The following is a 15,551-nucleotide window of genomic DNA, read 5'->3' as shown; positions in this document are numbered from 1 at the left end:
AGATATTTAAGAGTAGGTTAGATAAATGTCTATCAGGGATGGTCTAGACAGTATTTGGTCCTGCCATGAGTGCAGGGGACTGGACTCGATGACCTCTCGAGGTCTCTTCCAGTCCTAGAATCTATGAATCTATGCGAAAACTTAAGATCTCAGTGGATTATAATCTGCCTATACAGTACTTGCCTTATTTCTTAGTATACCTCATAAATTCAACATGCTTAGGGAAATGCTATTTTGTCCTAACATTCTGTGCATCTGTATCCTTTGGGCGATTTCAATGAGAGAACTGTATAACTGAAGAATAGGGATTGAATTGGCGGTTGGTAAAATAACAGGCTCCACCCACATTAAGACATCAAGTAAAGATGCCAAAATGAGATTCTGCTCGCGTGTACTGTGCAGATTTTCATGATATCCTCCTTTCTTGTGTGCTTGGATCATACTCACTTTTTAAAAATTATTATTAGGCTTTTAAAGTTAACATTCCATTTAGATAAATAGGGAAAGTTCACGCCTCTTGGAGTTAGTATTTGTCTGTCTGAGGAGTTAGGCAGGCATAATTTCATCAGTTCAGACTTGGTTCACAGTTTGAAGTTTGTCCTGACAACCATAAGACTAGAGATATATTTTTTTTAAACTCATAACTGCAAACTTAGAACAAAATTCCTTGCTGTGAGATACATTAGATTCTGCTTCCAGGCAAATGCAGTCCAGATTCACTATCCTGTACTAATACAGTTCATCTGCTTGGAACTTTTTGAGTGCTGTGGCAGAGGAAAGCACCTAGCTATTAAATAGGAGTTCATTGTTTCTCTATGATGCTGTTAAGAACTGAAGCTCAATTATCACCATAGATAATCTAACCTCAGTCCCATTTGTTATGTCTGTTGCTGGTCATTTATAGAACAATTCAAGTGTGATCTCTAAGGATTCGGTATACGCAAAAGAGACTGTCAATTGTCTATCAATTGTAGAGGCTGAAAGATGGTCATAATATTCTGTTAGGTCATTGGTGAGACTCCAATGTACAGCACTGTTCCTAAAAGATCTCAAACTACACCAGATGCAGGAATCTCTGGGCAGATGAAGTATGTCCCCACCCCTAACAAGAACAATGTGAGCTCTTTTTTAAAAAGAAACTTCCCTTCCCACTACATTGTCATCTTATCTGCCCATCATTAGATTGTGAGATCCGTAAGACAGAAGCTGGTCCTTCTTGTTCGTCTGGAATGTGCCTAACACATAGTGGGATACTACTATAAACAAGGTTTCAGAGTAGCAGCCGTGTTAGTCTGTATCCGCAAAAAAGTATTAAATAAAAGTAGCTATACCCTGAATCTCTAATCCCAGCCCCAAATGCCACTTTTCAATATAGAAATGAATGAGCATTTATTAGGGCTCTCAAACTATTAAAATAATAATTGAATTAATCGTGAGACTAAAAAAAGTCATGATTAATTGCACTGTTAATCAATAATAGAATACCAATTGAAATTTATTTATAAATATTTTTGGAAGTTTTTCTACATTTTAAAATACACCTCTACCCTGATATAATGCGACCTGATATAACACGAATTCGGATATAAAGCGGTAAAGCAGCACTCTGGGGGGGGGGGGGGCGGCGTGGAGCTGCGGAGCTGCGCACTTTGGCGGATCAAAGCAAGTTCGATATAACGTGTTTCACCTATAACACGGTAAGATTTTTTTGGCTCCTGAGGACAGCGTTATATCGGGGTAGAGGCGCATATTGATTTCAGTTACAACACAGAATACAAAGTGTACTGTGCTCATGTTTTATTATTTTTATTACAAATATTTGCACTGTAAAAAAAAATCAACAAAATAAATAGTATTTTCTAGTTCACCCAAAACAAGTACTGTAGTGCAATCTCTTTATTGTGAAAGTGCAACTTAGCAATGTAGAATTATTTTTTTTAACATAACTGCACTCAAAAAACAAAACAGTATAAAACTTTAGAGCCTACAAGTCAAAGCATGAAGGGACATACAAATGTTTAGCATATCTGTCATGTTAATACCTTGCAATGCTGGCTAAAACAATGCCATGCGAATGCCTGTTCTCGCTTTCTGTGACTTTGTAGCAGGCAGCAATATCTCTAGTAAGTAAAGCAGTAAACAAACTTGTTTGTCTTAGCGATTGGCTAAACAAGAAGTAGGACTGAGTGGACTTGTGGGAGGTGAATTGAAAAAATACTATTTCTTTTGTTTCTTTTTTTACAATGCAAATATTTGTAATAAAAATAGTATAAAGTGAGCACTGTACAGTTTGTGTTCTGTGTTGTAATTGAAATCAATCTATTTGAAAATTTAAGAAAACACCCAAAATATTTAAAATATCATTTAAATTGGTGCAGGGAGGGCCGTTGGGCTAGTAGAGTGTTTGGATAACTGAAAGTTCAACTATCTACATTTGCATTCTTAGCCAAACCGAGCCTCCATATCTTTGGAGGGTCTTGTCATTATTATGCACTTTATAAACTGCATAGAGGCTCTGCTGGAAATACTAGGATGTTTGTGTTCACTCAATAAGATCAGAATAAAGGCCTTTGGCTAACAAGACAAAATTCATTGAACTTGAAGCCTCCAGGTAGACTTAAACTTGACTCAGTCTTGGGATTTAAGATTTAAAATACAAAGTGGTTTTGCCCTACTCCAGTGCCATTCGTGCTATAATCAATGTTTCATTTTACCTTGTATAGATAGTCTTACATTGAGGTTTTCATTACAAACATCTGCATTTTTTAACATGCTTAACCTGCCTAATAAAAATTAAACTTGATGCAATGGAGAAGGGAAGCCAGTTGGGGGAGTTGGGTTCTGAAATCAAACCAAATTACTGGCTCACAAAACTGCCTTATAGTTAGGGTTTATTTTTTTTTAAACTTCTGTATATTTGTGCTCCAGAATCTAAGCTTTCATTTAAAAAAGATAAAAACAGTTTCTATCGCTTATGATAGCAAAGGGAACCTTCAAAATGTGATGCAAAGATGCAATAAGCCTAGAATCATAGATGTGTAGGATGGTCATCTACTTCAGGCCCCTGCACTCAAGGAAGGACTACATAATAATTAGACCAGGAATTGGCAACCTTTAGCACGTGGCCCTCTAGGGTAAGCTCCCTGGCGGGCCAGGTCGATTTGTTTACCTGCCGCGTCCGCAGGTTCGGCCGATCGTGGCTCCCACTGGCCGCGGTTCACCACTCCAGGCCACTGGGGGCTGCAGGAAGCGGCGCGGGCCGAGGGATGTGCTGGCCGCCGCTTCCGCCGCTCCCCCCATTGGCCTGGAGAGGCGAGCCGCAGCCAGTGGGAGCCGCAATTGGCCGAACCTGCGGATGTGGCCCGCACCGTGGCGGGCCGCGTGCCAAAGGTTGCTGATCCCTGAGCTAGACAATTCCTGACAGGTGTTTGTCTAACAGAACCTGTTCTTACAAAATTCCAATGACGGAGATTCCACAACCTCCCTAATATCTGCGCACCATCTGAAACAATAGTTGTGAGCTGTGTGAACTGGTTAATTGACCGGTGACCAATTAGTGGAAACATTCTTGTCCTTACTGGCAATTGTGGCTGATATTTGGGTTGGGTGTAGTGGGGTAGCTGCTGTCAAGAGTTACTGGAAGGGGGGACAAGTAAATTCAGTACCTACCCCACCCTGAAATTTTAAAGTCTCCTCTGCCCCTGCTCAAAAGGGAGGCAGGAAAGAGGTGATATATCCATCCTTAGTGCCAGACTTCCTGAGTACCAAAATATTAAAGCCACCTTCCACACTACCTCGACTACCAAAAGCCCTAGTGTTCCCTTATTCAGCTGCTCAAACTACCTGCGTTCCCTTGACACCTTTTGCAAGACAGCTGTTGAAGATTAAGATTACAAGTATGTATTTTTTGAAACTGAGTTTACCATTGACACCACCCTCCCAGCATTGTACTGATGGGATTGAAGTAAGGGAAGTGGGCAGCGAATGGAGATGGGTTGGATTAGTGTCTCTGCTGCATAGTTTAGGTCTGGTGTGCTGCATAGGATATGTCTATGTGCATTGTGGGTGAGTGAAAGCTACTTTGGTAGGCCTTTTGCATATGTCGAGAGAATAAATGGTGGTGTGTGTGGCAGTGTAATGGATTAATTAGTACAAGTTTCAGATACTCCTAAGTGGCATTGCTGTGAGTTCCAATAAAACACATCACACCAACCACCCTGTCTTTTTTTCCTGGTTCTTTTTTCTAACCCTCATTACAGAAAAATTGTCCTGGAAATGGTTAGTTTTAAACTTTTCTCTTTTTGCATCCATCTAGTTGTAAAACTAAGTATCTTAGTTATGTTGAGTCCAGCCATCTGCACTTCTTAAGGCAAGGAGAAGAATATAGCAACTGCAATTCTAGGGGAGTTTTACCTAAATGCTATGTTTGTGCATAAAAATACCATTTATTTTAAAGTCCAATATCTTCGGGCTTTCCAGCACTAGAAGCTAGATGGGGCTCTCCCCTTTCCAGTAGTGTAAAATATCAGTTTCTAGTCCTCCTGGGTTGCAAGTTATCTGACCATAAACCAATCACTGATGCAGGACTGATTTTCCTAAACCTTAAATTCCCATATCTGGGGAGGAAAGAAGTAAAAACTTCTCTAGCAGATTGACTTTAAAAATGCAGTGACGTTGGCTTGATGTTGCCGAGAGATTTAGGTTCTTAGAATAGTACTGACAGACAATTTAGTGGGTAGAGTTCAGGTGACATGGTATGCAGTAAATACAATTTGTCATATGCTTCCATAGGGTGTCATATGGATATGACCACCACACATCAAGTGTGTTTATGTATAAAACCATATAAAGCAGCTGTGCAGTCTAAATTCTTAATTACAGAAACTTGTGTGTCTATGGTCAAGCTTGATTTTTTTTTTTCAATTAAGTGATGGCTTAGTAATGTCTAACTTTTCTCTCAAAACACTGAAGATTAGACGATGTAATTAGATAAAATAATATGGGGAATGCAATGAATAGCAATATTAATTAGACTATAAACTGCCTAAATTTGTGGAATTGCTTCTTAAATCATCTACTGTAGTGATGTTACTTCTCATCACCTCTTTGCAGTTTAAAGTAAAAATAGACGACGTTATTGTGGAGACGTACCTATGGTAAATATTGAAACCATCATATTTAATCAGGCCATACTCTGCCCATACAGACGAGAAGAAAAAAACCTTCCAGAAATAGTTTTGCTGTTTTTAAAAAAAAAACGCTTTTTCTCCTCCTGAGAGGGAAAAAAAATGAAGTTCTACTTCTCAGTTTTATGAGACCTGCTGTATTTTGTGGTGTGTGTGTGTGCAACCAATCCAGTGTTTTTCCTCCTGTGATTGATGTTAGGGCATTTATAGGGACAGTCTTCTATATTTCATATGTATATGAGGATGTCATAGTTAGTGTTCCAAAGAACATTATTTATATAATTTATATTTTATCATTTTCTTCTGGAATGTCATTTTGTTCAATAGTATAATTCCTCGCATTTCACCAGTTACACTTTTGTTGGTTAATATGGTAAAAATAATTAGATGAAAAGGTGATGCACACCTCCAGACAGCAGTATAACATCTTTTGAATAGCTGTGATGCAAATTACATGTACATCAAACACCAAGTGCATGCATCATGAAGCATCTAAAAAAGCTTATGGATTGAATGGAAACAATTGCTTAAATGGTAGGATAGCACGGCCCCAAATGTATGCTGCTTGCCCCTCTGTAATTCATGCTAAAATGCAACATAAGCATATTAAAATGCCATTCTGAGAACTGATACAATATATATTGTCAATGGAAAGGTGATTGCACTTTTCTATCCGGGATAAATTTAATCTTCCGCTGGAAGGCAGTCTTCTTTGTTTCCTTGATATGCCTTCCAACCTATTTAGGTTATTACATGAATAACCTTTAGTTTCCTTTCAGATAACTCTTATGTAAATGTTAAATCTTGAGCAACAGAGAGGCAATATTTTGTCTTAATTAAAGTTGTAATTTCATTCAGGAAATTCCTTTCTGTATAGATTATTCCTAGTACTTTTCAGTTGTCTGTTCCCAGAAATAGACACTCCCTGTCTTATTTGATATGGATTCAAATGACATTTCTGGTTTCTTGTCAGATTGTGGACATTTGTGAGCTATGCTGTTAAGCAGTGAGTTACTTATTAGCACAGTTTTAACCTTGTGAAGTGATCTGAGTCTTGGGTATGCAGAATTCTTAATACCTTACAGGCTTTGGAGCTAAACAGACGTATACTAGCTCATAAAGCTGTACATTGGGAAACCAGACACAACTTCCTGTGTCTTAAATTGTACATTTGCTGTCATGATACAACTAACAATGTTTAACGTTAACATTCCTGTCTTTTAGACCAGTTGCTAATATTTTGGTGGGGAAAACAAGTGCAACAGTTTGGGTTTTAAGAAATTTTCTGTTTCTTAAACTTAAAAAAAAAAAAAACCTTCTTAAAATGTGCATCTAGGATTAGCTCGCTCTCTATATATATCCCCTACCAGCTGAAATATGTGGTGCACTCCATGGGACAAACTGCAGGACTTTGTACTGTACCAAGGGATCCCACAAATCCTAATTGCCATTTCAGATTCATTTTGAGAGTCCTCATTGGAAACTTCAGAAAGTTTCATTATTTTGACTCATTTCCCCATCCACTTTTTGGAGATGGAGAAAGCAAGCAACGGAAAGATGCATGGGGGCCTGTGGAGTGAACAGAGTTTGGCGACAAATTTGAAAGTTTATTTAAAAAAAAAAAAAAAAAAAAAAGGAAGGAAAGAAAAGCTGAAACAAGAAAAGGAGATAAATAAAAATGGAAATGAGAAGAAAATGGTACCAGAATGAATTGGAAGGAGAGGGATAAAGGAAACAGAGAATAAATCTGAAAAGCCACAGGTTCTAGTTTAATGAACTTTTTTTTAAAATTATATTGCTTAGCACCTATGTCCTAATTCTTTTTAAGTCTGGGAAAAGGAATGAGATGTTGACCTACTTTTAGCACTTGGTATATTAATATTTCTGGCTATCTAGTCAGGTCTGTGGTTAAACTGAAGTTTAACCAATAGCTGTTGTGCTGCTCTTTTTGTCTGATGTTGGGTCCTGAATTGGCAGCTACCATTCCTGGGAACTGGGAGAATGCCAAGGTGACTTTAACTGGAACTCTGACACAGCTGAGGATCTGGCTCATTAGATATACATGCTTTGAAACATCGGTAGACTAAAAGGGCTGTTTTTGAGTTAGTAGGTGTGTAATTTAAACATCTAACATGTGAACACTTTTTGTTTTTAAAAATATATTTTTAAAATTACTCCTGGTATAACTTAATATAGGAAGTTTTGGCAAAGTTGAATCTTTTACAGCATAATTGCAAGCCTCAGAAAATTGGTGTTTATAATCAAAGTCCGTGCCAGCACCTTCTGTACTCCGTGCATGAGCATTGTTACTATATAACTTTTAAATTAATTTCTCATACATTTTTGATCACCTTAAAGTATGTAGACCTAGGGCAAACGGAGCAACTTTTCTTTTCCTATTCCTATTCCTCAGCTATGCTATTATTGTTCAATGTTATTTTTTCAGCAATCTTTTATATTTGTCCCAAATGTTTTTGCCTCTAGCGGGTTTTATTTCTTTAAAATGTATGTGGTCCACTTCTCAAAGTGATGCATTTTGACAGGAAATCAATACCTTTTCATACTAGATTTGGTGGTGTGATTGTCATAATCCTCCTCTTAGACTTTGTTAATGGCTGAATACTAACCTTGATTTTTTATCTTGATTTTTATATCCTTTGCTAAGAATTGTATCTTTCATCTCCACCCCAACCCATTCCCCCCCAGAAAAGTTTTCTAGGTACATCATATCTTTCAATGAAAATGTACGAGAGCCAGGTATCTGCAGAAGTACCTGCTACTTCCATATAGATGTGCGTATCCCTCAGGGCTGGCTCCAGGCACCAGCTTGCCAAGCAGGTGCTTGGGGCGGCCACTCCGGAGAGGGGCGGCAAGTCCAACTATTCAGCGGCAATTCGGTGGACGGTCCCTCACTCCCGCTCGGAGCCAAGGACCTCCCGTCGAATTGCCGCCGCAGATCGCGATCGCAGCTTTTTTTTTTTTTTTTTTTTTTGCGCCACTTGGGGCGGCAAAAACCCTGGAGCTAGCCCTGGTATCTCTGCAACTAAACTTCATTTCTCTGGGCTGTGATGTAATTCATGGGATGACACTTCTGAAATAAAAAAACTTCCCCAACACTAGCCAATTAGGGCAGTTAACTTTACTGGGATGAGGACAAAGGATTAAAATTCCCTTCCGTGAAGTACCAAGTTTCAATAGCTCTGAGGAGAAAACAGTTAATAATAATAATAAAAAAAAAAGTGGTGGTACCCTCTCTGAATATTAGCTGGCAGTCACATCTGTGTTCAGAATCTCTCAAATTTATTTTGTCTTTACAGGAGACTTTTGGTAATATGACATTTCAGGGTTTGATTGTGCTTCTCGGTTTTGGAAATGCTGTAACTCTTTTCCTAGGCGTATGAAATTAAAATGCCTGGATGTTTCCTAATTTATGTTGTATCAACTGATCAATCCCAAATTGAAAACCTATGGGCATGCTTGTGGGGATCTCTCTCTTGGTAATGTGTTTTAGTATTTCTTGACAAGATTTTTCCTGCGTAAATCTACAGATGTATGCAGAGATCATTTTTGAACATAAAATGTAATCAATTTAACTCAGTGGCTGGGTTCTTAAACCTCTAAGATTTTTAATGACACAGTATCAATTGATATCAAGGCTAATAGTCTGACAGCTTCAAAAAAAATCAATGTTTAGTTTAGTAGCAGCTGTACTGATAAGAAAAGTCAAATACTTTACTTTTCCTCTTGGCATTTGTTTATCCAGGAATGATCACCTCAGATACAGCATCTGGTTTTCAGTACAGAGCTGTCTTCATTGTTTGTCTTTTTCCACCCATTTTGTCCAGTTGGGTTGATTTGAGGCCTAGGAGCCCAAGTGACTTGCCCAATGTCACTAGGTGGGTTAGTGGCTGTTGTTTTTCTTTAACCATTAGACCCCATTCTGCTTCTTCAGTTTAAACATGTGCAATTTGAAAGCAAAAGGGTAATTTCTTATAAAGTGGCATTACAGCGCAGTGTTTCTAATGAATTATGCAGATAATGAAAACTTAATATTCATCTCTTGGCTGCCTTAAATTGAAATTAAATGAGAATGAACAAGGTAAACAAGCTGAAATAGACTGTGAAACTACACTTTGGGAATCCTATTGTTTATTAATTTTTCCAAATACAACATATACCAAAATACCAGATTCATCATAATACACTAAGTAAATAAAAAGCCTTAGAATAAAGGGAAGGGAGGGGACATGACATATCTATCTTAGGGGTCTACATAATCATAGACCTCTAAAAAGTCAGCCCAAATTGCTTTGAATTTTTCAGACATTCCCTTTCTGCAGAATGCCAGTCGTTCGTTAGCTCTGAGGTCAGCCATATCACTGAACCAGGCAGGGAATCCTATGTTTTGGCTGTTTATACTCTTGTAGCTGGGTTAACATTTCACCTAATGAATGCATTTCATTTTTACTTTATCATATTTTGATCAGGTGTTAATATTAATGTGAATGACATTAAACTCTACAATGTTTCTGTATTTGTGGTTTAAGAATAGGCTTCCAAGGTATTTATGTAAATAAATTGGCTTTCAAGCTGTTAGGTAAAATGCCAGTGGTGACTGGAAAACTGCCTCTGTGTTGTTAAAAGGCAGCTTGCATGTTATGCTACATTTTGTTTTCTTTGATGCCATCAAAACGATGAGAGCCAGACTTGGTCGTGCTGCTTGACTGACCAGCTGTGCCCCAGTTTTTCACCATCACAATTAGCTGCCGCCTTTACTGAGGTGTCACTGCTGATTTACTCAGACACTTTGACCTTACGGTTGCCTCTGAAAGTGCTTGACCTAGAAGTCAGTGCCCAAAGCAGTTTGCCGTTAGCACAGGATGCCAGTGTTATTGTTTGAATATAACAATGCTCACAGGATTTCCTCTGTCTAATAGCTATTCCTGCCTGGATGAATGTGTTAGGTGTCTGGAGCCCACTTGCTGCTTTGTAACACAGTACTGCAAGCATTCATGATCTCTGAAGTTGCTGGAGTGAATAACTAAACCAGAGTCAGCTGACTTTCAATCTCCAATCAGATAAACTGTGATGTAAGTGTTTAGCAGCTGCTAGGATCTGAATAAGGGTGCTGAAGTCTGAGGTTGTACAGCATGGCTATACTGTTGTGGGAGGAATAAGAGAAGCTAAATAGTGCAATGGATGAGTCCAGCATTCTGAGGAGACGAGGGCTTCAGGTAGGAAACTGTCCATTCTTGTTTTCTCAATGAACCACTGATCATTTCAAAGTTCCTGTTTCATTCCTTTCCTGTACGACAAATGTATGGACAATTTTTTTAAACCACATACCTTCAGTGTGATGTGTTGAGTGTCATGCTACAGGTACAACATGTAAGAATGCTCATCAGCTCTGCCTTCTGTAGGAACTGTCTGATGATTTGTTTGTCTCTCGGGGTGGGGGGGAGTAATATCTATAAAGTATATTTAGAATAACATTTTCTACAGCAAAGAAGTTTGGTTTTTAATATGCTGACACTAACGATTTAAAAGTGCAATGTTCTGTGTAGTTAACTACAACTATGGTGATGTATATTGATATGTGTGATACACTAGCATGTCAAGGGGAATCTAAGCTTAGCATTACTGGGCATTCATAGCAGATGTGTGCAGCTGTTGATTGGAGTTTCAGCAATAATTAATATGGGCTACAGTTTCAAGTTTATCTTTTTCTGTAGGTTGGGAAAGCAGAAGAGGTACTGTGTATTTTTTTTTTTTTAAAGTAATTGATTTGTGATACCATGGTTGAATTTGTTACATTGTAAACAAAGTTACTTAATTATAAAGATGCATTTGAAGCTAAAACTGGGTAAAATAAGGCCATTATTTGGGGGATAAGTGGGTGTGGTGGGTTTTTTGTTTTGTTTTTGTTTTTGGAACTTCAACAAAGTCATGGCCATTTGAGCTGCATTGTAAGAATGATAAATAATTCAAAACATGCTTATCTAAATCACATTTTGCAAGCCATCATTCCACAGTATACCCCCTCCCAAAATTTCAAACAAATTGTTCATTTCACAAGTGCTGTGCACAATTGGGAATTTTTCATTTGTCTCTAATGGTTATTACTTTAGCTCAAAATCTGTACTTGCATATGCTAACTGCATATTAGACCACTTTAGTCCTTTTTAAAAGTAATTAATATTAATTAAGGTCTGAAAATCAGTTTCTTAATAATACTAAATGTGTAAGAAAATTCACAATTATGGATGGAATATGGTGACTATCTTCAAAACTGAAGCAAAAAGGAGCACCACCTTAAGCTATATGATTGTAGTCTATTGTTTATTTTTAAAAAAAAAAACCTTTCCTCAAGTCACTCTTAGCATTGAATGTACTTCCTTTCTTTTGTTTTCCTTTCCGCAATATTTCAATAGAGAGAGAGAGAGAGAGAGGGAAAGCCCATGCTGTATGTGGGATCACTATGGCTTTGTTAAACAATGCAAAACTGTACAAAAAAGCTCTGTAATGCACCGAACTTTCAGAAGTTGTAAACTTCACAGAAACCTGGTTGTTCCTACTGAAATATGCTTCCAGATAACCCAGTTCTTCTAAAGACTGATGTAATTTCTATCAGACAAATAAAACCAAAATAAAATCTTTAGTCGTTATTGTATAACAAACCTTTTAAGTCACTGTGATAAAATATTTGTTCAAACTCCCTGGGACCTCTTATTGGTTAAAGTCCATTTGTTTTTCTTTAACTTTGTATTACTGTATTTGGCCATGAGAACTAGGTTAACTTCTGAAAATAAACTGCTTTTATGCTTTCCTTAGTCTCTTAGAGCCTGAATCCTTCTTTTATATTAACTGATTGTGTGGGGGTGTATGTGTGTGGAGATCTCAACTACTATATACTGGGGTTGCCAGTGACAGCATTTAAGAGGATTTAACAGTTTCAAGAGGTAGATCTTCACAGTAAAAACAGATTTTCTCCTACTAAACCTGCTATAATCCACTGAGTAATGTAAACCGGATATCTGCCTTTTGACATGAATTGAACAGCATTCTATACAGATTAAGGGATAAATAAAACTGTAATGCATATGTCTGTTGCAAAATTCTGTAGCATAAATATTTTCAAGATAACAAAACATTCTGTAATTTGTTTCTGTAATCTGCTATAACTTTATTAAATCTTTTTGTATGGATATTCAAATACATTTAATTGTATATTTACATTTTCCCATTATACTTAGCTGAGCATTTTTAAAGAGTGTGGAGAATCATGCACTAAATGTATTCCTAATATCAAAACCAGCAGTGCACACATGCAATACTGAATTGTTTTTAAAGAGGTGTGTGATGCACACCACATACCTGTGATTAGGATCCAGTCCTAAAGTGGAATGTTCACAATGTAAGGACCAGATCCTACAAACGCTTAATTTGGAGCATAGTTCCACAAAAATCTATGCCCGTTAGCAAGTTCTGGCTGGATTAAGCCCCTAGATTGTAAACTCTCCAAGGCAGGGACTCAACCTTTACCTGTATAATACAACACACTAGAGGTGATGGGTGCCTTAAGTAGCACTAGTAATGCAAAGTAAGTAACGTTTGTATTTAGTTGAAAAGTAAATTTTAAAGGATCACACATTATAAAATCAATGTCTATCTATTGTTATGCTGGACTGAACACTGTGGTACCTTTTCTGTCCATTTTTCTTCTTTCTTATACCTTACAGATGCTTTCATTTAAAGACTTGTAACAATGTATATAGAAGTGCATCTATTGTAAATGGTAAGTTAGTGATTTTTGCCTGTGGTTTTGGTCTTCAAGGAAAAGAGAACAAACTTCAGTTTGTCCATCTTCAAGCACAAAAGTTCGTGGGGTTACCACATTAGAAACAGGAGCCATGGAAATACAGCCAAAGAGAAGCATTATAAATATGTGCATCTGAGTAGAAGGTGAACACTTGCTTAGTTGAAGGTTCACTTAACCTTCAAAGAGTAATCTTATCACAACTCTGATTTCTTATAAATTGATCATGTGATAATAGATCTTACATGTTTAACTTTGAAACCTGATTTGTAAAGGGTAAGGATTCTATATAACTGCATATTTTCATACATTTTCTACGCTGTTCACTTCAGCCCTTGTGTCAGAACACGTCTGTCATTTTTTTTTTGAGATGGGGTCCTGATATGGTGATGCCTGCTGCCCAGCCACCACCATACTCTGGAAAAAACAGGAGGCTACTTGGATTGCATTTCAAAATATATAAAAACTATTACAAATTGCTGGACTTAAGTAAACCTCTGGCATTTTGATTTTGTTTAGACACTCAATTTTTCAAACAGAAACTGGCCCTTCCTACATCTCACCCTGACTAACTGAATCTGTTAATCATTTAACAACATTTTGATTTATTTCCTGTTACTGCTATTATTGGATACAACCGTAAAAAGGTAGAAATAGGTGAATACGAAGCTCTAAATGACTTTTGTACCTTGTCAATGAACAGGGTCTCTATAAAGTGATTTTGAGGCATCAACCAAAAAACTAACTTCTTTTTCTAGCTGCATTCTGGTGATGTCATTAAACACTGACATTTCATTCTGATTCTGAAATGTCAAGTATACTGTAGTGGGTATGTGAAAAGATACCACTTGAAGATGATGATCATTAAAAGTAACCAACAACAGAAGCAACTTCCATATTTAGAGAGTTTTTTCCACAGTCCTATGTTTTGTTACAGTGATTCTGATTTCCTTCCTTGTTCATCATTTGTCTTTGTCTTGTTCTCGAGTTCGGTTTCAGAAAGCAGAGAGGCAGCTGAGATATATTCAGTGGCATGTGCTAAAATGCTTAGACATCACATTGCTGAGATTAGGATCCGTAGCTCAGAATTTCCTTGCTGTTGACTGGTCTCTCAGCCCTAATACTAGTCTAATATGGTTTGTGTTTACACGATCCTTCAAAAAATACATAAAAGTAAAGTACTTTTTGTGATAAGTCATGGGTGAAATGATGCTCTTTCCCTTCATTGGGGAGGGAGAGAGCATGGGAAAGTTGAATTATTGTTGCCAATGCTAGATAGGCACTCTGATGATACCATCTCCTTTCTGCAGAAAAGAGGTGTTTTTTCATTAAGGGACATACTTCCTGTTAAATTCTTACTGGGCCTTCCGTTCAGTTATGTTCACATGCCCCCTACAGCTGGTTCAGTATCCATTCTGTGAGGCCCAGAAACTTGTCTCTCTCACCAACAGAAGTTGGTCCAATACAAGATATTACCTCACCCATTGTCTCTCTAGTTTCAGTTCTGGCTTTGTTGCTGGTGATGGTAAACACCTTCTTGCATAGCCTGGAGGAGAGCATACAGAGGAGCTTCTTGGAGCAATGCATGAATTGATGTTATGCTAACGTATGAGACACTGCAACTGGCCATGCATAGTGAAACCATCATGCGCTGAAATCTTGGACATAGTAGGTCCAGGACTTCCATAACACAGAAATATGGGATTTCCCAAGTCCTTACTCACTGCTTCTACCAGTACGACTTCAGACAGAGAAGGAGTAATTTCCCAGAAAAATCACCGTTTGAGGCTGCTACGCCACACAGTTTTCTTGGTGGGAAAGGAAGCCCTGGATCCTGTTACCTATAGAGAAATAATTCTTCTCAAAATATTGGAAATTGACATAAAAGTTGGTCCCTTACTCTGTTCATTGGGGTTGGGGAGAACATACTATGTATGAAAGGAAATGAAATAAGCAAGGAAATGGCAGTGACATTATAACTGTTTGCTTTTTTGTTGACTTAATAGAGGAATGGGAATGTGTTTTGATGGTAGCCTGTTGGAGAAAACTGATGATAGAAGCTGGAAAATGTTCATTAGACCTTACCCCGTGTTTCAGGCTCAGAGGAAGGAGATTAGAGAAGTTAGTTTTCTAGAGGAGGGGCTAGAGAGGCTCTTAGCATTTTCTACTCACTCAGGAGCTGTGTACAATACATTCTCCCTCTTTTAGGACATGAGGGGCCTGATTCATCTTTTTACAAAGGTATAATTTCACTGAATGGAGTCATAGCATTGTAGAAGGGGAGTGACACAATCGTGAATTGGGCCTGAGATACGTGCCTTTGCCTGTTAGTAAGAAGAAAAGAAAATAACTTGGTCTGTGAAGAAAAGGGGAAACCCAGTGGTGGAGGCAGGTAGAGGATCTGGAATCTTTGCTTGCACAGTTTGGTTTCTAACATGTAGTTTCTGTATGGGTTTCCTTCTGAAAATAGGCACTCAATTAATCCACAAAGAATCAATGCATTTGCTTGTGTGTTTATTTTTTATATAGATCTGAACATTGAAAAAGGT

General features: G+C 37.8%; 1 protein-coding gene across 3 annotated transcripts in view; it reads left to right on the top strand.

Moving 5' to 3' along the window:
- The window catches only part of MAST4 (microtubule associated serine/threonine kinase family member 4), a 414,954-nt gene that overhangs the window by 140,053 nt on the left and 259,350 nt on the right, over window positions 1–15,551 (top strand). Inside the window, exon 1 of one of the 3 annotated variants that reach the window (XM_054032196.1) lies at window positions 10,296–10,420. The exons of the other annotated variants lie outside the window; for them this stretch is intronic. Within the exon in view, the coding sequence (XP_053888171.1) occupies window positions 10,382–10,420 (39 nt within the window). The 5' untranslated portion in view covers window positions 10,296–10,381. Of the gene's footprint in view, window positions 1–10,295; window positions 10,421–15,551 lie in introns of those variants that run through there. 3 annotated transcript variants of the gene reach the window in all.

Source organism: Malaclemys terrapin, chromosome 6 (genome assembly GCF_027887155.1).
Source record: "Malaclemys terrapin pileata isolate rMalTer1 chromosome 6, rMalTer1.hap1, whole genome shotgun sequence".
NCBI classification, from domain to species: Eukaryota; Metazoa; Chordata; order Testudines; family Emydidae; genus Malaclemys; species Malaclemys terrapin.
Note: the sequence above shows the minus strand (reverse complement) of the source record. Positions and strands in the feature narration are given on the sequence as shown.